This window comes from Lathamus discolor, chromosome 5 (genome assembly GCF_037157495.1).
Source record: "Lathamus discolor isolate bLatDis1 chromosome 5, bLatDis1.hap1, whole genome shotgun sequence".
NCBI lineage: Eukaryota > Metazoa > Chordata > Aves > Psittaciformes > Psittacidae > Lathamus > Lathamus discolor.
In genome coordinates, this window is record NC_088888.1 from 110,061,804 (window position 1) to 110,087,265 (window position 25,462).

The window sequence follows — 25,462 nt, forward strand, 5'->3', positions numbered from 1 at the left end:
AAAGAGGTCATCGATTATTAAAATCTCCTCACTATAAATCGTGGATGTTGCTTGTCAGCTTGGTGTGTGACTGTGGAATGAGTAAGTAGGTAAAATTCCACTAAGGCTATAGTTTGCTTGATCACTCTGCTGTGCAAAAATAGAAATAAAAGCTCTCCCCGTCCTTTCACTCTTTAGTACCAAGACATTCATACACGTTAAGAAAAAAACTTTACTGCTGCAATGGTCGCTGATCCAATTCCTTTCTTTCCTGAGTCTGCCCTGATGCTACTTACAAATTTGCCAACTCAAGAAATGCAATAAAACAGGAAAAAGAAAAAAAAAAAGACGGCTTCATTCTGCTTCAGTGATCTATATCTAAGAAAAGCACATAAATTTTCCAATGGAATCCATAAGTGAAAGACCAGGCCACGCCCTACCTACATATCTTCAAAGTTACAGAGCAAAGAGATGCCAGCTCTGTGCCCCCTGAAAGTATATAATCTCCTCCACACTTACCTAAGCAATTTTCATGAGATTCACAGATGTAAAGATGATCTAGTTGGCCTATGCCTTGAAGAGTGTAAGCTGGCTAAAAACCTGCTGAGGAGCCACATTTTCAGAGTTCACAATGCTATCTGATAGTTAAGCGTGAGGAATGGATGAGAACAAGACAAGTAACAGCAACTTCCCTTCATTCCCCTCACCTGAAAAGTGGGAGAAAAGGGAAACCCATCCTTCAGACTGAGCTGTTTTCCTTTTTTTAAGCTATTCCCACATAAACTGGGAAGACAAAAATGGAATGTTGAGGAAACACTATGCAAATTTTCATATATCTATGTACAAAAATTTACATAGGTTTTTAATTTTTAGTTTTAATGCAACACAGTCCTGCTCATCTCTAACACTTCCCATGCTGTTTCCATCGAAATGTTTCCTCTTACCGGCAGCAGCATATCATTTTATCAGGATGCCAGGAGATCATTTCCACACAATGCTAGCAGATGTAATTTTCTTAGATGCACACACAGTTCATCATTTAGATACTAGATGACAAGGTGATCGCAGGGTGACTCTGTAATGCAAGTTTGCTGTTTGGTATTTTGAATTCTCAAATGATAAAAAAAAGACTTATCAAATATAAATATCTTTAAGAAAAAAGTAACAAAAGTGCTACATATGATCAAGGAAAACAATTCCATTAGTTTCTGCTACTTAAAGTAGGTTTGCTTTACAAATATTACCACATCCATTATCAGTATGGCTTCCAATTATTAATTAAATTGCTCGTAGCCGTATAGCTTTCTCACATCTTAACAAGGACAGAGTAAAGAGAACACAAAACATTCACACCCCATTTCTCAGGTAAGAGATCCTCCTGCCTTTAAACAAACAAAAAGAGTTTGTAATTAGGAGAATATTTATGCTATGATGGTTTCCTAGCAAAGGTCAGATGCAAAAGTTCTCCAAGAACCTTTCAGGCTAGTCAGGATGTAGGCATTAGTTACACAGATGTGTAAAAATCCACTCACCCATTTTATGACTTTAATAACCTTCCTGGAAAACATTGCTTTTGAAAGCAGCAAAGTGGAGAGGGGAATAGGGTGGGGACAGAAAAGGTGAGAGGAAGAATAATAGGTGAAATTGTTAATGACAGATCAATAGAGTCTAGACCTCTTCTGAGCAGGCACTGCTAGCCATGCCAAATAATGAATAGTGGTTTTGAGAAGTGGACTGTTGTCCATTAGACATTCAGCTCATTTTTCATATGATCCCAGGCTGGGCTTCAATCATGGTCCCAGAGGCAGAAGGCAGTACTTATCCACTAAGCCACGTAGCTTGTGAGAGTAGAGGATGTCTGTGTTGAATATGTGAACATCAACCAAAATACGTGAATGTGTTTCCAATGGACATTCTCAGCACAGCACCCAAAAGTATATCAAGTCACTGTATGACCAGTGAGGCACGGCTTATTGCAGCTGGAAATTATTTATTCCCATGCTGAAGTGGGGTTTCTAGTGTTCTTTTTACTCTCTGGTGATACTCCCAATCTGGTGTCCATCGACCCTGTGCCACTACCTCAGCTTGCATCCTTTCAGTCTCAGAGAAGGAAAAGCATACAGACTATTTTTTTAACACGATCTCTAAGGTTATCCAAGGTTTTAAGTGTAGCCTAAGACTTGTAATTGAGGGCTGTCTAAAATACCTGGAAGCACTTTGAATGCTAAGACAGAGCAGCAAGATTTTTCTAGCCACTGGGGCTGGGAGAGGGAGGTTGGTTGGTTGATTGATTATTTACTGGGAATTAATACTGAGAGAGTATATGCAAAGGCTGAGGGCACCATGCCATCTTCACAGAACAAGACCCTAACAGCTAACTGACGTACAAGAAACTGCAAAGTTATACTGTAAGAACACATATTAAGGACTGAGGAAAGTCTGCTAAGGTGCTACGTCTAAAACTAAGTTACTTCTTGCTTTGACCCTCCCCTCTCTTTGTATCAGTCGTCGTCTAGAGCTTCTGTCTTGATCTCGTTGGCTCCTTGCCGGGCCAATGCCAAGATGGTGTGGTTTACCGCTGCCATTTCCACGGCTAAAGAAATGGGGTCTTGATGGTCACTATGGCTAGTGCTGTCATCCTGTGCATGTGGAAAGGAGAAGAGAGAAGCATTGTTACTCCATGAGTAGAAAATCCATAGATAAACAAGTGTGCAATGGACTATGGGCAGTGAATTACACATTCGTTACAGGGGCAGAATGTGGAAGGAATTTACAAAACTGATTTAGGACTGATATCCCACACTGTGCAGACAAAGGTAAGCAAGGCAAGGAGTGGCACACCCAGCTTTTGAGAGGAATTTGAGAGGATAGCGAGGTGGATACTCTAAGGAAATACTAAATTGTAAAGACAGAAGTGATACACTAGGTATGTCAGGAAACCAATCTAATATAGCAAGCACTGTGCACTGCACAAATTCATGCTATGCTTACATTCTGAATAAACAGTTCTGGTCACCCCAATTAAAGAGGACACAATAGACCTAGTAAAGGTAGAGAGAACGGCAACCCCGGGGAGGAGAGGCATGGGGTGGCTTCCTTACACGGAGAGGCTACAGAGATTCAGGTTCTTCAGTTTGAAAAAGCAATGGCTGGTGGTTGATATGGTAAATGTTTATCACAAATAATTAGTAAATAAAGAACAACTGTTCAAGGCTTCTTGTGATCTAACTCACTGGAATGATTCTATACTCCAACGTGGCAATGCGAAGCACTGCTTCACTTACCACGATTAAGTTGTAGGATTCACTGACTTTTAGTTCAGATGAAAGTAAAAATGGCTTTAAATGGTGGGGTTTAGACAAGTTCAGGGAAAATTTAATCTACTAGAAATTATTAAAGCTGAAAGTGGGTACATTGCCTGGTTCAGGAAGCCTCTCAAAACTACTGACTTCCAGAAGCTGGAAGCTACTATAATAAAATATATATCCTTTAAGAACCCTTTTTCTTTAAATATTATTATTGTCTTCACTCAGAAACAGGATAAAAAAATAGACTAACCCTTGGTCTGAGACAGTATGGTGTGAAGACACTGAATTCACACAGGTGGAGTGGAAAAGATGCCAAAAAACTCTTAGACTGCTAAGAAAGACAGTGCAATGATTTCAGAGGGCTGGAACCAAAGTAATTTAAATACATAGGTGAAGATACTGCCGGGTCCTCCAGTCCACTGAACTAAATATCTCATATTTCTTTGCCTGTTTTCCAAAAAGCAAAGTCTCTCAGCTGTAAGAGACCCAGCATGGTTTTGGTTGAGATAGTTGGCAAAAAAACCTGACACTGAGAAACTCTGCTGCTAAAGTATTGCAGTGACAATTTTAAACTCAGTGGACTGTTGTGCACATAACATGGTGCCTAATGGCGCCTCAACAGCAGACCTAAAAGGCTGGCAATTTTAGCATAAATTTTATAGCAAGTGTGTGTGTTTCACAGTTTACGTCAGAAAGAAGGCCTGGTTTTCCATAATAAGGAGAATGAGCAACATCCAAACTCTATTTCCAGCTGTCAAATGAATCCTTCTGGAACTTCAGGCAAAATCATGGTGTTTTCCCCTCTTTAAAATGGGGTATCAATAGTAACCACACCATGATCCTGCAATTTTTTTAAATTATTATTATTTACTGAAAGGAAATGATAAACATTTATCAGTCTTCCAACAGCCTTTAAGTGATAGATTTGTGAAACTTAAGATTTAAAATGTGTATTATGCATTTCATGTTAAGATGACAGGTTGTAAGTGCTGAGGGGGACAGAAAATCCAGGATTTGGTAAAGTCCCGAGGTTATTTAAAGGAATGCATTCATTTACAACAAATGTCAGGCAGATATTGTGATGTGCATGCACTTTTAAGGGCCTCTCAGTAATATTTACTACAGGAAGAAATACAAAGTCCTGACTTCTGGAGTTTCAGGCACTTCATTAGTATTTTTGGGTGAACTTGGTGTTTTAAGGTTTACTAGAGTTAAGGTGTCACTGTAGAAAAGAGAATTTACGGTTTTAACAGCTAAGGGATGTTAAATGGTCATTAGGAGAGCTTGCCATTTAATCTGCTTCGCTGCTAATGCCTAATTACACTTCATAGAGGAGCCCAGCTAGATTACTGAGAAATATAATTTTTAAGGGCTCTAAATAAAGACCTTTAAATTTTAATAACCAATCTATTTATCTTCTCAAAGTATTTTGGATAGCACACAGAAAAAACCCATAGTTTGGGAGTCTACGTAACACTTCACCTCATATTCAGGTCCTGTATCTGACTGACATAGAATTATCTGTGCTCAGCAGCAGTTTCAACATATTTTATAGCCATTACAGAGCAGCCTTTCATCATCTAGAGCTAGCAAAGTTGGTTCCACCAAATCTGCTGGTGATGACCTATAAGAAAGGCCTTAATACCCATCAGAAGCAGAGGGACTGGGAATGTGTCTGCCAGATATCTGTTGTACTGGGCCATAGCCAAGTGTGCTAAGGACTCATTCCAGGACATTCGGTTGCTATTACTCTCTACCAGCAGCTTTTATAGCAGGAGACCTACCTAATTCTCCCAAATCAGTCAGCTAAAAGTGATCTGCCCACCCCAGCTGCTGCTGGGTGTAACACAGAACATAGCTCATGGCAAAACCAGAACCAAGTGAATTGTTGAAGGTCACTGGTGCCAAGCACACACAGCCCTGGGGGGTTGGCCAACAATGACACCTGAAGGAAAATTGGGAAGGGGATGCAATACCTGTCAGGAAGGTGTGTGAAGGAAGGGTCACCAACTTTAGGGTAGGTGAGGGCTCAGAGTGCGGGAAGGGGTATTCTTTTGCTAGAGAATTTAAAAAAGAAGTTGCTGTCAAGGGTTAAAAATAACCAAGGAAAATAGAGAATAGGCAAGAGTTAAAATGCAAACAGAAAAAAATAAACCAAACCAAAAAAAGACAGATAATATGTAAACAATCCAAATAGTTGCACATAGTTGCAGAACAATACAGAACAGGTACAGAGCCAAATAAAAGTCAAACCTCACTTAATCAAATCCCTTCCCCCACCCTTCACCCTTTGTCTGTCAGTGTCTTTGGGATGGATCCTGAGATGCTCCTGAAAGGTACTGCCACAATCAAAGACAGGAAGCTCAGTACCTTATAGGAGGGCACTCAGCATCTTACTGGGGAAGGTTGCCAAAAGGGATTATAAAGTGTACGGGGCAGGGACTTGCCTGGATGCCAGATAAGCAACTCACAGGAGCTGTAGCACAAGCTGTAAAGGAGACATTTCTTGCAGAAAGAAATAATAGGTGCAAAAGGAAGACATGTGCCTAGTTTTGCAGGGAAGAATGTTGGTGCCTGATATATAGGAGCAACTGTTATAGATCTGTACATCCTTTCTTGAGGGTGGATAACTAGGACAGTGTTGGGGGTAAGGAGAGCGTTAGTTATGCATGGTGCACTGGGTGAGTTAACACTCTCCTAACATGTTTCATACATTGCGTGTGGCGTGAATGGTGTAACTTGCTTGTTTGGAGCAGATCCTCCTGTCTTCTTCTACCTTCTCTGCTTCTCTGCCTCCCTCTGAACATCTTCCCTCCTCCTCCCCATTGCGTACTTGCCAAGTGTCCTGTTGTATGACAATAAATCCATGTGGGTGAATACTGGTTGCTTCAACACATTCAAATAGGGGAGCTGTGCTCTTCCACTTCCCCCATTACAGTTACATAAAAGAAAAAAGAGACATCTGATTTGCGAGTGGTTAAGAGCCTCTTCTTGTTTCAAGTGAACTTTCCCTTTTATGGTCCATGCAGCTTGGCCACAGTGCTTACCTGCTCCGAGTAGTCATTGCCATCAACGTCATCACTGTTGGAATGACCTCCTGGACTCTGTACATCTATTCCATGGCTCTCCAGGATTGCTGCTTCTTCGAAAAAAGCAAATGGATCCCTAATTTATCTGATGCATTAGAGTAACCAAAAGTAACTGCTTTTTTTTTTTTTTCTCCAAGAAGTTAGAATAATTGGAAGAACAGAGTTAGCTCTTAGCCTCCTCCTCTTCCCTCTCCAGTATTTGGGAAGGTAGCACATGTAGAGATACTGGTTTGCCTGAAATCCTCCCCTGCCAACTAATAGACTTGCTTGCAAGTAAGAATCCTTGTTTTCCGGCCAGTCCTATCAGATATTAGCTTAGTATCTAATGCACTGAAGTGGCAAAAGCATTCCCTGTAGATCTTCCACACAGTTTGGACTGGTAAGATTTGAGGGGGGACAGGGAGTGTCTGGGGAGAAATTCTTTAAAGCACTTAAGGGATTTAAAAACACACGTCTTCATCTTCCAGTAGGATCCATGCGTCTAAAGCTCCCTTTGGTTCTTTTTAATCTCCTTCCAACCCTCCTCCTCAAATTGTACAGATACAGCTATGACTTCACCCACCTTGGACTGACTTTGCTTTGTTCACCCCACTCCTTGACAGATTTAATTTTTAGAAAAATAGATTTAGGTTAAATTTCAAACACATTAAATGCTGTAAAAAGAATTTTTCCTTGTTCACGAATACGGCAAGAAAAAGCAGATAGGAAAAGGACACAACATTCTGCAGTTGCAAAAATACTGGGTAGTAGACAGGTATGGATTTCTGTTCATCTATGGACTACAAACATAACTAGTAGTATCTAAGGAAGCACATAAAATTTTGCACGCACTGCCAAACTTTGTTGGCCACTAATGTGAGCTTATTCTCATCAGAATATCATATGTTTGTTCACATTAGAAGGTGTACATCTTACAAGTTCAGAGTCACTTCTAGTTTCCTTACAATCTGCTACTCATACAAAGAACCTGCAGGGCTAACTCTGAAGTCACTTTTGTTTTATCCTGATCATCAAGAAAAATTACTACTTTATTCCAGCCATTTGTCCCTGTGCAATCCCTTGGAAAGCAGTAAGGAATACAAGTACAATCACACTAAGCAGTTGGCTTGAAGAACCTTAGGTCCTAGTGGCTGTATCTGAGATGTAAAACAATTCACTGGACTCTGAGATCCCTGTGGGGCCTCAGGGATGGCAGTAAGAAAGACAGCCCTGGTGGAACACAGACACAAAGAAACCTACAACCAGATAAAAGCTCTTCACAACATCCACTTTTCATTTAAAATACATGTTAAGATTGTGCACTTGCCATCGTCTCAAAATTCCTTATTTCCCATATTTCACTGCAGATATTTTGAGGTTCTAGTTCAGATTTTATTTTGGATACCCAAAGAAGCCCAAGAATAAAGAGATACAATTCTCCTCCCACCACCAAATTCTGTTTCATTTTTAAAACTGATCTTCCAGTAAAATTTCTTAACAGCATCATTTTCCTGCATTGATGATGGATTTCTACAAATTAAACTCCTATGCATATTTCAGGAAAGATCTGGAACAGCAAGAGATTAATTTTAATAATTCCTCCACATTTTTACTAAGAATGTCAGAATATCTAGCATTTTCATTAATACAATCTTATGTAATTTCCATCTCTCCTGAGCAAGTATTAGTACTAAACCTTGAGAACAGGTTCTCTGATACATTACCGATATTGGCTCTTCTCTTTATTTCCTTTCTTCTGTTGGCAAACCAGTTGTACACTTTAAGGGAGGTAACTCGTTCCAAATCTGATAACTTTTTCCCTATGAAAGTAACAGGAGGTGGGGAGGAGGAATAAATAGAGCATTGTTACTCACTGGGTTCCAGAGGCAGGCAAAAAGACCGTTACACATGTGATAAACCCCTGAAATACAGACAGCACTGAAAAGTGCTTATAACTGAGAATAAAGTGAATTTTATGTGAATCAAAGTACTGTGCCCAGATGTTATGGTAATAAACACCAAATATCTCTCTAAAAACAAAGTGGCTTTTCTTCTTTAAGAAAAAAAAAAGGGAACTACAGGAATTGCTTTGCAGCTTCAATCAACTAAATGCAGAGCCATGGGAGAGAGAATAAAGGGCTGCTTTCCTAGTTCAAGCACAAAACTGAGATTCAAAAAACTCAAATTCAATTCACAGCCCTACCACAAATCATGTACCTCTGGGCTAGTTCTCTTAGTATGTGCCGCAAGGATATAGTTCAGTGACGTGTTTTCTACAGTCGCAAAATGAATGAAGAAATTTTGTGTCATCCCCTCCAATCTGCTTTCCTTCCTCTAAACCACCGGCTGCTATTGTGATCCCACAGCTCTAATCACACCCTCCCAAATGTGCCAGGACACTTGTGATCTTTTGGGAGAATGGGGGTGGATGTTGAAAACCAGATGGCTGGAGTTTTACCCTTAAACCAGCAAAAAAAATGCCAGCCACCACCAGCCAGCTACAGGAGACACTGCTTTTTGCTGATCACCAACAGAAAAGAGGGAATGCAAGCACACAGTGGAAACCTCTTCAGCTGGCCGTGACCTATCTAAAATACTGGATGTAGCTGCATCCTCAGCCCTCTGCAGGCTACATGGGGATGAGACTCCCCTACTTCAGACAGTCTCTCAAAAGTTTATTTATTCAGCATACAAAGCATTCATGTAACTGCAGCGATCTGAAAACTTAGAATAGGTAAGGAGAGATGAGACAAGTGAAATTGAAATCTGGAAACAGACAGCTATGCTGTTTACTAATGCTGTGCATCAGTACCACTCACAAGATTTTATTGATCCTGAGACACAATGTGTTCAAACTGTTTTTTCCAAGTTACTTAACCAATCAGCAGCACAGCCAAGAATAAAATCCCAACCTCTACCTGATAGATCATTCTGGTAAAGACAAGAGGCAACACATACAAGTTGCAACAAGGGAAATTTTGACTAGGTGTTAGGAAAAAGTATTTTGCTATGAGAGTGGCTCAACATAGTGGAACGGGGACCCAGAGGTACCTCTGGTTTGGGAGATATTCAAAACTGAACAAGGTGAAGCCCTGAGCAACCTAACCTAACTGGTCCTGCCTGACCAGGTGAACTCCAAAGGTCATTTCCAGCCTATATTGCTCTATGATTCTGTGCTGTTCTGTAACTGTACCAGTGTTCAGGAGTCATGCTTTAGCCTTTTTTTTTCATTAATTTTTATTCTGGTTATGTAAAATTGAAATATATCCAAAATAGAAGCTCTGAAAACTGTAAAGGTACAGTTAGCAAACCTAAGTGAATGCAGGTGCATTCACTAATACTACACTGAATATTCATGTTTCTAACAGAATCACAGAATGGTTTGGGTTGGAAGGGACCTTAAAGCTCATCCAGTTCCAATCTCTCTGCCACAGGCAGGGACACCTTCCACTAGTATGGAAGAGGGGCTGCTCAAAGCCCCTTCCATTAGCTGTGCTAAGGTTTCCCTGGAGCCTTCTCTTCTCCAGGCTGAACAACCAAAGCGCTCTCAGACTGTCTTCTCTCTTAAGTATGACTCCTCCAGCAACACAAAAATGCAATTTTTTTACCCAAATCCAAGTTCCTCTATTAGTACACAGATTCTAATATAAGACCCTTGTCTACAAGCTGTAAAGAAAATTGAAAGCTGGGAAAGCTGTGCTCCTTTCTCCTCTGACGACCTGCTCTATAATCTCCAGCAAGCCTCAGCCTCTGAACCTAAAATTTCCCATCTGTAAAAAGGAATCAGTAAAACACAGTTTTGTGGAGTGTAAAATTCTCAGATTGCTACTGAATGCTTAGATAAGTACTCTGAAATAACTGAACATAAAGAATGAAAACCTTCCAGACTTGTTTATTTTCTTAGCAATGCCATTTACCAAGATGTACAAATGAAAGGTTCAGACGCACAACTTGTACTTCATATCCCAAATGGTGGGAATTTAAGTTGCAGACATCTGCAACTTGCACTGGCTGTCACATTCATCCCAGTACAGCAGCTCTGAACAACATGAGTCATAGACTGCTCACGAAAAAGCCTACTACTAGTTGAGAGCAGTGTATTTGTTAGTAACAGCCATAAAATGAGATTTGCTGAATTTAGCAGGAGATGTTGAAATCTAATTGCAGTTGCCTTTGGAAAGGACACCATGATCAGCTCCTCACCTGGCTTTTGTATAACTGCATTACAGGCGTTTGCAATTTCTTCTCTCTTTGCCTCATCTGGATATTGATTCTCATTGAAGTAACTGCAAGAGGGAAAACAAAAAAAGGCTGGTAATTTTTTTCAGAAATAAAGACCATGAAGGCTCCAAAGCAGTTTCATTAAAGGTGCCAACTGCTACTTTATGCACAGATGCAGCAAATTTTATGTAAAATTGTATATGCACAAGGTAATATGTGCATGCATTATATAATAATATATATTATATATTATTATTATACCAAGTGGATAAACCTTCCCAAATACCTCAGGTAAATAAATATTATCTCAGTATCTGCAGTGTCACCTCGGCATCTGGAATATTGCACTAGGAGATATAACACAGTAGGCAATGCTACGAATATGTGAATTATGACTGTCAAGTGAAGCATCATGTCAGAAGACATCATAGGCCATGCCTCTGCCTCTGTTTATTATCATTTACTTATTTTTTTACCCTGACATACCCCAGCTTAGGCAGCATCCTACAAATAAAGGAGCTGTTCAATATTTATGTTGATCCCTGGGTTAATATATACACACATACATACATATATACAGATATATATATATATATATATATAAAACGCACAAACACACACCAATAGTGCATCCTTTAAACAGATATGGTCTGAAGATTACACAGCCTAAATTACACAGTAAGATTTCTAGAGTCAGGTATGTTTGGTTTTTTTTTTAATCACAATTTAAAATTTTTAATCTTCCCCAGAACAACACAGAGTATAGCATATTCCAACAGTATTTTTTTCTGAATAATCGTGATTTTATTGTACTTTATATGCAGTAAACATCCTATAAAAGTTAAACTGTTTTCTCTTTTATTTCATTTAAGTGCTTTACAAATTTTAATGAACTGATTTACATTCTACAGAGCTTATCAGATTTGCATTAAAACCAACAAAAAGTCCTGTTTACTTCAATGGACTCTGATAAGCATGCCATAAGCAGAGACTACTACTTTCTTTTTTTTTTTTTCTGTAGATTGTCCATAATACACAATCCTAGGAATTCTTTGATCAACTTTGATCAGCAGCAGGTTCAGCTGTTGGACAGCTGCTCTGGCTTCTCAAATAAGATATTTCCTTATTCCTTAGATCATTTGGTAGTAGGAAATTCAAGCATATTTAGGTAATCATTATTTTCTATGGTCATAGTTCTCTCTCAGTGGATCACCCCAGCACAGTTACTTTCTACAGAAACCTGGAATCTGTTCCATCTAGCAACTGTTTCTGTCCATGCTTCTTTTGAACATTCAGTTTGCATTTTAGCTACTACTTCATCAAGTTGGTCACAGTGTTACTTACAGTTGCAACTACACTAACAAATGAGGTCCTATTTCAAAGTCGCTATACACTAAGAGAATTCACACATAAGCACAGCTAGTTACACTGTTAATGTATTTCCACTAGATTTGCTAGCTTAGAGAGCCAATGAAACCACAGAAATAGACCTGTCTTCACAAATTGAAGGGCAGGCTACGTCTATACTACCAATTTGGGCTTTGGAGGCCATTGCATTTACATGTGAACGTCAAATACTACTTCCCTGGACCTCCAAGTTGCTCTTATGAAGTAAATCCAGAGAGAATGACCATAACTGCAGTTCCTGCTATGCTTGCTCCTACTCTGAAAACGCAGCTGAGATTTTGCCATTAGATCTGAAGATGAGGATGCCTGGTTATACTCACTTTCTGCGAAGGTTCAAGTACATAGGGCTGTCAAGTCTGGCACTGTTACCAACAGGAATGCTCACTGAATTATCAGCAAGAGAGTTTCTCTTCCCCCTCCCGGCAGTACCCCCAGTCTATTTGAATGGTATTTTTTAAAGTATATTCTTTCCTCTTCCAGACATATTATCCTTTCTATTATTCTAAGCCTCTGAAGTGATACGTGTGTCTATCTTAACTTACAAAATTCTGTTCAAACGGGTCATGTTCTCTACACAGATTTTTTTTTGAGAGCTTGACAAACAGAGCAGAAAATGCTTTTTCTAGTAGCTAGCAATGGAAGCAGAAGCTCAGGACCCCAGTCCAACTGTCCCATGACAGTGTCTCATCTCTGTCACCTACAAAATAGAACACTCCACTTTCTGTCCGTAGCCATGAACTATTTCCTCATAAGTGCCATAAGATAAAGGAACAAAAATATCAAGACATCACAGCTGAAAACTGCACTACTATTCACACAAATATATTGCATGACCTGGAGTCCTAATCAAGTACCCAGGTCATCACTACGTGTACAAAAATTAACTTGGCAAATTCTGGTAGCCATGACAGCTATTTTATGTCTTCTCTTTGCTGAATCTTATTTATTTTGTTTACAGATACTTGTCAAAAAATCAAGAACAAATACCATAAAAGAAACTAGAAATTAGAAACCTGATGGATCTACACAGTGATGTACTAAAACCAGAAGGTGCAACTATGGTATCATGTGATATTATGGATGCAGATCATCTGCTGTCCCCAAGTTGCTAGACAATGCTTAACTTTATGGAAGAAATAACAAAAGATGTAAAATTAAGGAACCATATATAATTTAACTGCCCATTCTTATGTTGATGCAAGAAAAGACGAGACAAGAGCCACTACCGCAATCCTTTTCTTGGCACATAACTAAATACCAACCCCTTCTAGCAAGCACAGACTGCTGTACACTTTTGCTGGGTCTAACAAAAAGGCTCACATTTTCTAAAACAACAAAAATTAGGCTCAGGTTTACAGTTCTCTGAGGTAGCAGGAAATTTCCCTGTGACAGAGCTAACTTTCAGAACTGGACAATGAATAAGACACCTCTCCCGGCAACCAACGACTGCAGTCCAATCATTTTTGTGATTTTGGAAAAACTCGTTGCTGAAACAGTAATTTTTAACTCATTTTACAACTGACTAAGCTACACACATTTTAAACATAGTTTTCATCATTCTGAAACACTTTAATTCCAACTTTTTTTTTTTTTAAGTGTAAATGTCCCAAAATTTCTACAAGAAAAGTGATTCCCACTTGAAAACCTGAGTTTCTTTTCACCCTGAAACACAGTTTTCTGGAGAAAAGAACCCCAAAAAATCCTGCAAAAATAAAACAAAACCCAAGCCTGCCCCAAATTTGAGTTTTCAGGCAGCTCTCCTAGTAAGAAATTTTAATGGAAATCACTAAGCTAAGCAGGTACCAGAGGAGAGGTGGAAGGGCACTATCAGAGTTGTTAAATTCGGTTTCCGTAGCTGACACAGTAATTTTAGAACCTGTCTCTTACTCCTTATCCACATTCATGACATGCTTCCTTCCTCCTTCCCCCACAGATTCAAGCTGCCTGTAAACTTGTTCAGCCTGCAACTCATGCTCCCCAAAACTGTATCTTCTCCTGATACTACACTTCTCCATCACCACCTTGTGCTTTTAACCTTTGATAGAGTGTAAGCTGCTTTTATCAGAGAAGAGATGATACTCAGGAGTTTTCAGTCTGAAAGGAAAACGTCTCATATAGCTACAGATAACCAAAACCATGCAACCTCAACAGTAAGAACTGATTTTCATGCTCAGCCTCAGAAGTCACCATAAATGCACACTACCAACATGTCACGTTTAATTCTCATCACTTATTTCAAGGTCCTAATAGGACTTAGAGCAACCTGGTCTAGTGGAACGTGTCCCTGTCCATGGCAGGGGGGTGGAACTAGATGATTTTTAGGGTCCCTTCTAACCCAAACCATCCTGTGATTCTATGATTTGTGGGTGATACACCATGACACAAAGCATAAAATTTTAAGTCTTCCAACACTTCTGGAAAGGAAGGGAACTCAGTTTCCAAGATAGTGAAGTCATGGAAAAAGAAATCATCATTGACTGTTTCAGTTTGCTCAAGTAGAAGTTGTGAAAACACAGTGAATTTTTTGACTACAGTTCTCCTTGCAAGCAGGAAATTTAATTAGTCTGCCTCCAGTTCTGTTTCTTATCAGCCAGGTATACCTTTGCTAAGGGAAAGAACATAGCATGCTCTTCATAGCTACAAACAGCCTGTTCACCATCTGAAAAGTTCCTAAAAAATAAAGATGAAAAATATAAAGCAACGTGAACTTAAAAGTGGGGGAAAAAAAGCAAAAAGAAAAAAAGGGAAATAAAAAGAGCAGGCACAAGAAATAAATCCTGCAAAGGCACACTGCTTTCTAGACAAAGGGCAGCTGTCAGCTGAATACCTTCAATGAAGAAACCAAATGATCTCTTTTGTGGGAAATGACAGTGGAGGATTAAAATGAAAAGTGGCCAAATAATTTACATGAGATGAGAATCCATATGATGGTAAAGAATGTAGATATCCTTGAAGCAGTTTCATTTCAATAACACTGAAGCCTAGAAAAATTGCAGATTCAGAGAAACCCTTTTTCTTTCAGGGATAATGTGCTTAGGACAATGACGGAGAGAGAATCCATCTCAGCCCCAGGCTCTATAATGGAAAAAATGCATTTTCCCCCCTCCTTTACCTAGGTGCCCCTATCTGAATTCCTGCAATAGCTGCCAATCTTTTTTTTTTGCTTGGCTGTATGGCTTCTGTTATCCAGGCTTAGATATCAGATGCATTAAGCAATGCCTCTGTAGTGTTTCTGATAATCCACAGTGGAAGTTTTGCTGCTTCCTATCAGCTCTGCAGCTGCCACGGAAGGGTTTGATATGACCCAAACTATGGAGTAGTGGAAGGACGGCCAGGTTGGATGCTTTTTTATATGTCTGGATGTCAGACACAAAGAGATAAAAACACAGAAATGCTCAAAAGACCCTGGGCTGGGGAAAAGCTTAGTTTACGGCATGACATAACGGTTAAAGCTTCAAAGTGTGCAAGTGATTCAAAGTAGAAAGGCTCAAATGTGTTGCAGGATAACAATTCACTGTGAGTCAGCTGTTACAGCAGAATTACACACACTTAGAGGTGAGGTAATTCAGGTATGTGTACACCAGGGCAGTCTCACTGAAAGAAGGATAATTTACCTTGCAATTAGTGGTAGGTAAGAACACGGAGATGGATATTTACTGAAGAACCGCAGACGTGCTGCAAGTTCACTCCCTCATGTAAGTTTGCAAATAATTATTTCACTCCCTGACATTGTATTTGCACCTCTGAGTTCCACTTTCATCAATGCAGGAAGCACCTGCAAGTGAAACATCCCAGCACGCTAGCACAGGCTTCTGCTTCACACAGGTGAAAGGAATGGTCTTATCTTCTCCCTCATTCCCTTTTAGTGGGAAGGTTTTCTGCCCAGCTGCTTCTCTGGTCCAGCTTCTCACCCATGCCAGGAGCAGTGGCTGTGCAGCCAAGGGAGGCGGGGAGGAAATGGCTGAAACACGCAGCTGGGACCGGCTTCCTCAATGACAGCTCACACACATTCCCTTCAACTGATACTAAAAGCAAAGCTTGAGTGATGGGCTCGGCGGCTGGCCCAGGGACATATGGAAAAAAAAAAAAGAACTGCCCATTTTCCCCAGCTCCCATCTGACCCCTGGTGATAAACAGAAGATCTTGCTGCCACCAGGGACCGAGCTCCCTGCCAAAACCTCTGGTGTCTCAAAATACACGAGAGTGCAAGCTGCTCTTTTGTCTTTGATAAGACTGCCTGTAATTTCAGCTCCCTATCTAGTTTCCCTTCCAACGGTACCTCTGCTTTCCACTGACAAGTTACATAAAGCACTCAAATATAGTTACCTACTTTATCTCTCATTAGTATGTTTATCAACATACTATCACCCAGCAGCAAGAGGTCATTGTTTCAGTCATTGTGGCTTTTAACAGAACTATTATTCAGGCTGTCAAATCAATGGAAATATTTCTGAAGTTAGTCTGTCATCTGTGCCTGAGATCTTATCTCTGTGTGGCATGAGACAGACTGTCAGAGAACTGACATTCAAAGCATAATCTCATTGGAAAGTGTAATGACTAGTTCATTTCCCAGTAAATACTAACCAAGAATATCACTAATGCCATTTTCAGCAAGGTCAACAGATGACACCATCTATTTTATCTACTGATATTCCTACAGATTCTATAACAACAGCACGTGTCAACTAAACAGTTTGCTTCACAATACACAGTAATTTCTATTTTAGACAGCAAAATCAAAGCTCTAAGATATTCTCTACACATATAAACTCTGATAGAGCCGAGAATTACACTGAAGACACCATCTTCTCTTTCCCCCCCAAGACTGCAAAACATCAACACCAGTGTAGTTGCTACAGGAAACATCTGGTGAGCCACTTCTGCACTTGAGATCAGCCAAGGATGAGAACTGCAGCTCTCTGGATGCCAGCAGATGAACTCGAATCTTGGGATTCCTGCAGTGTCAGCTCAAACAGACCTTCCATCCAGGCAAAAGACAAATGTGAAAAAAATCCGAAGCCCGTAAAAAACACTGATGAACACGATTGCTACAGCTCTACTATTTTCCCTAAAGCTTTATCATTTTTTTTAAGTCTATGGATTTAAAGGACTCTAGAACCACTGTAGGACTCTAGCTTGACCTCTTCCACAGCACTGACCAGGTTTCTCAGCAATCTTGGCATTAAGCCTAGATCTTTTGTTCGACCTACAGAGCTACCCAGTCCTTACAAAAAAAATGGCATTTTATTTAATGCTGAATCTACCATAACTTCAAATAATCTTTGGAACCAAACTGTGAAAATCCTCATTCTTTAAAAATCTGCATCTCATTCCCAGCTTGGGCTCTCAATCCCAGCATATTGCCATACTCTTTGCCTAGGGAGAGAACAGTTTTTAAGTCTCTCGCTATAAGAGAAGTTTCATTCCTTCTTGGAATGAAAGTGCAAATCTGGAGAAGAGATCTCAACAGGACCAGATCACTTAGAGCACAACATACATATAAACTATTTCACAAGTCAGTATGTGTCTGTGTACATACATTGCACAGTCATTTCAGTACACATTTAAAAAACCCTCGTATAACAGAGGTGACTATTCTGGTTTTACAAATCAGTGCCTAAACTTTGAGACAGTCATTTTACTGATGTTTCTTAGCAGGAATCTACTCTGCAATGTAGATTAAACTGCCAAAAATACACCTTGCACTGGAGTGCATAAAACTGTATGACCTTCAATGCCACTATAACATCACCAAGTTTCTCTGACTTTTTAGAAATCATTTTCTCAGTATTTTGACAGCATTCTCAAGCACCACAATCCTATCAAGCTATTAATATCATCCTAAAATTTGTTTAAAAACAGAATTAATTGATAATGGCTCTGAAAGCCTCACACTTCCAAAAGATAATCTAAGCCTCCTAATCTATAGCACCCTACTGTCGAGATAATTAACAATTACAAAAAGAATAGTAAAGACATTGGAGGTGGCGATTTACTCATCCTTGTAATTGGATTTGGTGATAAGAATATTTTTGAAATGACACAACAGCTCTCTCCTGAGTAGATAGATTTGGAGTTTTCAGCAATTTGAAACATACAGGTACTTTCCACTGAAGGCACCCTGACAACTCCCCAGACCAACAGAGTAATTAAATTGTTCACAAAATGAAAGAGGGGAAAAAAAAGAATAGAAAAAAAAGATGGAATTTTTATAAGCCACCCACTAACTAACACATCAAGACAAGATAAAGTCATTAATTGTTCAATAACTGGTTGGTGTGAGTATACAGCACCTTCAAATCTCTTCCTAACAAGGCATCTAAGCATGAATAATAGTATCTCCTGCTCTCCTTTATTTACTTGCAATATTTAAATTGAGGCCTACACACTTCAAGGATGTATATGTGCATTAAATCCTCTGGACTTAAACGATTGACAATATCAAGACAACCGGGAAACAAACATCTCATCTACACTTTCTAACTTCATACAGGAGAAGAGTTAATTCAGTTACATCCTTTGGATTATCTAGTTCTCACGTGGCAAGCAAAGCTAAGACAGGGTCAGTCCATGGATGAAATATCCTCAAAAAGTGATGAGAAATCAATTTGTGAAGAAATCAGACCTGGCATTTAAGAGCCCACCCACTTGTAAGGGCTGTTTTGCTGCCTGGTGACCCAACCTTCCAATGAGATGTATAGAGATGAGATACTACTTGCAAGACAACAGAGGATTTCAACACTGCCACGGATGGGGCAGCTACAGCTTCTCTGGCAACCTGTCCCCACACCTCACCACCTTCGCAAGGAACAGCTGCTTCTTAAGACCTCATCCAAATCCTCCTCTGTCAGTTAAAAGTCATTCCCCTTTGTCCCGTCCCCACAGGCCCTTGTCAAAAGCCCCTCTCCAGCTTTCTTGTCAGCCCCTTTACAGACTGGAAGCTGCTCTAAGGTCTCCATGAAGCCTTTTATTTTCCAGGCTGAACAAGCCCAGCTCTCTCAGCCTGTCTACACAGCAGAGATGCTCCAGCCCTCAGAGCATCTTCTTGGCCCCTTCTGGACTCGATCCAACAGTAACAGGGAGAATGCCCTCCTTTGACTGTATTGAAGTATTGAAGAAAATATTAAACTCATCAGAGCCAGAACTGTTTTCAGCTCATCTAAAGAAACATATTTCTAGAACAATAGCCTAGTTTTGCCTCAAAGGGAAGTTCAGCACTAGATCACAAAAAATGTATGTACAGAATGCCAAGTGTCAGCAGTAAGGTCCCTCAAATTGTTATTAGCTTAGCCTCAGTAAGGCCATGTTTTTCAGAAATCTATAGTCCTTCTGGCTGTGGAGCTTGAAGTCTCACTTTGTCCTAAGCCTCCGGGAGAAAAAATACCAGTCATGAGACTTGTGATAAAGCTTAGTATGAACTGACAACTTCCAACATCATCACTAGCATTTCCCCTCAAAGAAGTTTTTTATTTTCAATTTCCCAGCATTGGACAGACTCAGCTCAGAAGCACACAGACAACCACCACTGCTGCTGCATTTTCAAAAAATAAAAATTGATTAAACTTACGAAAGGATCCTACAGGATTCAAAATACAAGATAAGGCCAATTCTTGCAGGATATCTAGCACCTAAGGTCAAAAGGCTCAGGATCAAGGCTTCTGGTTTAGGGCTCCTTAGATGTATTTTCTTTAATACCTTGTACATCCAAGATCTGGACAAGAACTATTATTGGTTTTAATTGCTCTACAGACGCAAAGCAGAAAAAGGTGTTTGTTTTTCTTTTTTAATCAATCTATTCTCTGCCTTGGAACTTACATACAATGCAACAGGTAGATATAATCAAATGGGAACAAAATTAATGAATCAGCATAGCCAGCATGCCTGTTGATTAAACTACTATGGTGCCAAGACCAACTTCATGATGTTCACTGTAGCCATCAAAGCAAATGAAAAGGGTTAAGGCAAGTTTTAAAGCAATGAGGTAGCTTTGTGGATCCTTGAAGAATACTACTTCTCAAGTCTGGCAGCAGCAACATCTTTCTATTTATTTGTATGGATTATTCCACGACCATTCGCCCTCTGTGGGGAAAGGAAACAGCTGAGGTTACGATCCAACTTTCTGTAATATTTTTTTCCCAATAGGAGTGCAAATAGTTACCTTGGAAATAATACGTTCCAAGGACTCTTCTCATTAAAAAACACCCATCATGCGCCGTATTTCAAAAGTGCTTTCTATAACCAGATCATAAACTCCTTTAAAATTTGAAATTGTGTTCAATATTATTGGAAGAATTTACAGGTAGAAGAACAGCAAAGTTAAAAGATGCAGACACAGACACGAGAAACCAGCCACAGATCCATGTAATCAATCCACAGCTCCTTCCTCCTAGATTTGTGCTCCCTACCACGAGCCATGTTTTTTGCAGTGTGCTTCCTTTTAAATGTCATTGCCACTCCAGCTCAGAATAGCCAAGTTCCCTGGGAACAGCGTCCTTAGGAGCCATGACTTGCACAGTCCTGGTAGTGATGCTCTCAAAACAACTGAGAAGTTGTTGATTATATGCCCTATGTCTAGAAAAATGAACTATTCTTATAACTTTTGGACTTCAGTAGAAGCATTTGATACAGTTATAAATGGGAAATTATTCACGTAAAAGACAAAGAGTACAATTGTAAGATCGTATAGAAAGGAAACATATAACAAAGAACAGGGCTGAAGAGTTGAAATAGTGGCTTGGAAGATGGATATCGGCGACATTTCTTATGTATCATCTTTGGAGTATCTTAAGAATGAAACACTTAATGATCTTGACACAAAGTATGAACATGGTAGTGAAATATGCTGATGACAAAGTCAGAAGCCATGTCAGTACACTGAATTTGAAGCACCACAAAAAAGTAACAGGCAATCCTAAGGGCAAGAACTAAAAAGAAATTTAACAGCATAGTATGCAAGGTCATACAGTTTGGGAACAACAACTTCTCATATACACAAAAAGATCATGGGCTGTAAAGACTGTTTTCTGTTAACTATGACCAAAAGACACAATGCAACAAAACCACCAAAAAGGCAAAGCTTGATATAGCTGAGGATATCTCTTTCCAGTCCAGAAAGAAAAGCATTAAAATGCTCGCATGAGAGTATGTACAATCCTGGTCTCCCACATTCAAGGAAGATGAATTTAAAACTGAAATTCTCAATAAGCAATTGATGACAATGGAACAGAAAGCCTCTTTTGCAGGAGATACAGCATGTTTTACCTGAGCAAAACTTAAGGCAGGTTTTGGTTTACCACAAATGCATGAAGGGGACTAACACTGGAGACAAGAAATGGAGGTAAGGATTTATTTAGTTAAATGATAATACTGATCTGAGAACAATGGGTCCCAAAATCTCAGGAATTTAGGTATCTAGCTGCTGAAATGGTAAGAGCCTGCTGGGTAGCCACTTCTGATGGGCTTTTGTACCCTTGGCTACACCTACTTCTGGGAGAGGAAATTTAATCAGTTTATGAAAAGCTTATAATAAAGGCTGAGTGAAACAAAAAAAGCTGGACATGAACCTAGAAATCCTAGTCCAGTGCTCCTGTGATTAAGAGAAAATCAAGGGGCATTTAGAAACGGAGAGCAAGCCAGCCTACACATACAATAAGCAACAAACCAGGTGACTTTTCCTGTATCTTTTGTGCTTGTGTGCCCTATTATTTATTTTCCTTAGAAGAAAATCATATTAAAAAAGCTCTTTGGAACAGATCCATGTCTTCTATTCAGTTGAAAGAGATCCTCACAAACAGCACAGTATTAAAAAAAATAAATTAAACTTATGCATGTTCCAAGGGAAAATCAAACTAAGAAAGGTCAATTGTACTATCCTGAACCACCAAAAAAAAAAAAAAAAAAAAAGGATAAAAAAGGATGTGGTAGGGACTTTTGTGGTTAAAGCCCATATGGTTCTCTGATAGAGCACTCTTTTTAACTCTGTTTAAAGCGCTCCGCAGTCTGACCAAGAGCCCATAAATACATGATGCAACATACTTAAGAGTTTTACTTAGGAATTTTCCTCCCTCACTATTCCTTGTAATTACTCTCTTTATTACTTGTATAAAGACCTCACATCTGTTACTAGATGGCAGAGAAGTTCTTTTCACCGAGGTAGGTTTGGACTCTGTTCAGAGAGTAGCTGCAGTGCGAGTCAGCAGGAAAACTTTGCATACTTCTAGAAACCAGAAATGGGCAAACCCAGTGCTTTGGGCTGGATGGTGCTCATGTATGCTCCATGCTGACAGCTGGCTCCATCAAAGCAAGAGGTGACAGGGTGCCAACCTGATTACTAATTCCTTCTGAATGCTTTCCAGATCACTCAAGAAGTTAATTTTGTAATTCACTTAAGTGGTTTATTCCATGGATATTACTACATACAGGTCAGGGAAATCATACTGTAAGCGATGACTGTTCCTTTTAGCTGAGCTTCGACCTGGAATGACCCTCCTTGGCAGGACAGGGCTGCTTACTTCTTTCTCAGGATTTTAAGCAGGCTGAAAAGGAGCCAAAAGCAGAATGATCACATCTTTATGGTCACTTATGCCTGTCATTGCCCAGGGAGCCACTTGCCTCCAGGCTGAACACGCCCAGCTCTCTCAGACTGTCTCCATAGCAGAGCTGATCCAGCCCTTGGAGCATCTCTGTGGCCTCCTCTAGACTTGCTCCAACAGCTCCACGTGCTTCTTATTTTGGGGTCCAGAGTGGGATGCAGGACTGCACAGCGGGGGGTGGGGGGGTGGTTCTCAGCAGAGTGGAGCAGAGGGGGAGAATCCTCTCCCTCGACCTGCTGGTCACGCTGCTGGTGATGCAGCCGAGGACACGATTGGTTTCTGGGCTCAAGCACACACTTTTGGGGACCTTGACACACTTGTGAGGTGGGCTGCTGCCAACCTTATGAAGTTCAACCACTACAAGTGCATGGTCCTACACCTGGGTCAGAGCAATCCCAGGCACAGCTACAGACTGGGCAAAGAAGAGATTCAGAGCGGCCCTGCAGAGAAGGACTTGGGGGTGCTGGTCCATGAGAAAATGAACATGAGCCGGCTTCAGTGTGTGCTCACAGCCCAGAAAGCCAACCGTATCCTGGGCTGCATCAAAAGGAGTGTGACCAGCAGGTCGAAGGAGGTGATCCTGCCCCTCTACTCTGCTCTTGTGAGACCCCACCTGGAGTATTGTGTGCAGTTCTGGTGTCCTCAACATAAAAAGGACATGGAACTGCTGGAACAAGTCCAGAGGAGGGCCATGAGGATGATCAGGCGACTGGAGCACCTCCCGTATGAAGACAGGCTGAGGAAGTTGGGGCTGTTCAGCCTGGAGAAGAGAAGGCTGCGTGGAGACCTAATAGCAGCCTTCCAGCATCTGAAGGGGGCCTATAGGGATGCTGGGGAGGGACTCTTTGTCAGGGACTGTAGTGACAGGACAAGGGGTAATGGGTTAAAACTTAAACAGAGGAAGTTTAGATTGGATATAAGGAGGAAATTCTTTCCTGTTAGGGTGGTGAGACACTGGAATCGGTTGCCCAGGGAGGTTGTGAGTGCTCCATCACTGGCGGTGTTCAAGGCCAGGTTGGATGAAGCCTTGTGTTGGATGGTTTAGTGTGAGGTGTCTCTGTCCATGGCAGGGGGGTTGGAACTAGATGATCTTGAGGTCCTTTCCAACCCTAACCATTCTATGATTCTATGTTGAGCTTCTCACTGATCAACACCCCCAACTCATTCTCCTCACAGCTGCTCTCAATTCAGTCTCTGCTCAGCCTGTGCTTGGAATTGTGCTTGGGATTGCCCCAAGCCAGGTGCAGGACCTTGCCCTTATCTGCTTACACCGAGTGAGCACACTCCCCAGCACTGTCTCAAGCTCCTTCAGTACAGAGAGACAGCAGAATGCAACTGTTACATTGTTGCACGTCCAAAGACACACCACCTTTACCTGGGCTGCAATATGATCAAGAAATTTTGTTCCAGACAGCCTACAATGAATAGTCATTATAAAGCAGCTACACAAAATGCAGACAATGTGCCAGGGTCCAGTTCACACAGTTTCCATGACAAGCATGCCATGACCTGCCCTGCCTCCTGAATTCATTTTAACAGGTAAAAAAATCACAATGTAGCTAATAAATATGAGCTTTTTTTTACTATTTGCTTCTGTACATTAAACAGAACAGTCATAAGAAGAACCCTAGTGTTGGCACAGAAGAAAGCTCGAAGAAAGATAACCGACAGCACTAGACTTGTGCTTTTACACTCTCCTCACAGCAAGCAGTATCCAGAGGTCTCAATGTGACTGTAGAGAGCCCACAGCACTAGGCTCTGTATACGAGCAGAATGCAAGCCCTTGGCTCAGCAAAGTTGTAACCTAAAATGACTGGCGTTAACAGTTACGTTAAATGATGTTCTGCAAAGTCAATTATTTATATTGGATACAAATAAAGCTGTTATTTTTGAAATTCACAGCAATTATCTAAACACTCCCATGACTGAACGTTATCTGCTATCTTTGCAAAAAGCAGGGTAATGCAGACGGAAAAGAACAAATTCGGACTCCTCATATACATGACTGGTTCTAAATTGATTGTAAATGTTCAGGGAAAAGGCATACATCATTGCGGACTAGTCAACATACTCTCAATCAATGCACAGAAGTGATCAGCAAAAACCAGATGTGAGGCTGGAGGTCAGAGAACAATAGGAATCAGCTTCTGCTGCCAGTATAAACTGGAATATTCAGCTTGGAAATATGGTAATCAGTTCTGCTCCTGTCCCTACTCACCTACCCTGGGTCACTAAAAATTGAATGTAGAAATAAAAAAGATCCACGGAAGAGTGACAATTAATATTATTAGACAAGTGAAGACTTGCCACCTGAGAAGAGATAAGAGAATGACTGTTTAGTTCAGAGAGGAGATAAATAAGCAGCACATTGACAGTAGTATATACAATGAATGATCATGGGAAGGTAAACATTATGTTCTTTCTTTTTCTTTCTCATGATACTCAGGCAAAAGGGACCTCCAACTTTTTAAACACATTTTAGCATATAAAATGAAACTAGGCATAATTAGTTCTCCCAAAGTACCCTGAAGACCTTAGCGGAACTTAGAATGAATTACATATTTATGTGAATAATAAGAATGCCCACAGCTGCAATAGCAGGATTTAAATAAAATGACAGGATATAAAAGCTTTCGTCCACAGCCAAATAGTCGCCAGGCATGCGTGAACTAGTCATAGGCCAAAGAGGATAGGTACAACAAACAACACCATGATTATCATGACCACCACCTGGGTTATTAATCATAGAATCATGGAATAGTTTGGGTTGGAAGGGACTTCTCCAGGCTGAACAAGCCCAGCTCTCTCAGCCTACCTCCACAGCAGAAGTGCTCCTGCCATCAGAGCATCTCTGTGGTGTCCTCTGGATTCACTCCAACAGCTCCAC

General features: G+C 40.4%; 1 protein-coding gene across 19 annotated transcripts in view; it reads right to left on the minus strand.

Annotated features, from left to right (window-relative positions):
* Window positions 1-804: 804 nt before the first annotated feature.
* The window catches only part of HMBOX1 (homeobox containing 1), a 113,887-nt gene continuing 89,229 nt past the window's right edge, over window positions 805-25,462 (minus strand). For 8 of the 19 annotated variants that reach the window (XM_065681902.1, XM_065681889.1, XM_065681901.1 and 5 more), the window contains 5 exons: window positions 10,559-10,641; window positions 8,080-8,175; window positions 6,335-6,429; window positions 6,001-6,132; window positions 805-2,618 (listed from right to left, as the gene is read on the minus strand). In XM_065681902.1, the coding sequence (XP_065537974.1) occupies window positions 2,481-2,618; window positions 6,001-6,132; window positions 6,335-6,429; window positions 8,080-8,175; window positions 10,559-10,641 (544 nt within the window). In that variant the 3' untranslated portion in view covers window positions 805-2,480. Of the gene's footprint in view, window positions 2,619-5,263; window positions 5,345-6,000; window positions 6,133-6,334; window positions 6,430-8,079; window positions 8,176-10,268; window positions 10,642-25,462 lie in introns of those variants that run through there. The other 11 variants (XR_010613285.1, XM_065681890.1, XM_065681903.1 and 8 more) reach the window with 11 other exon arrangements.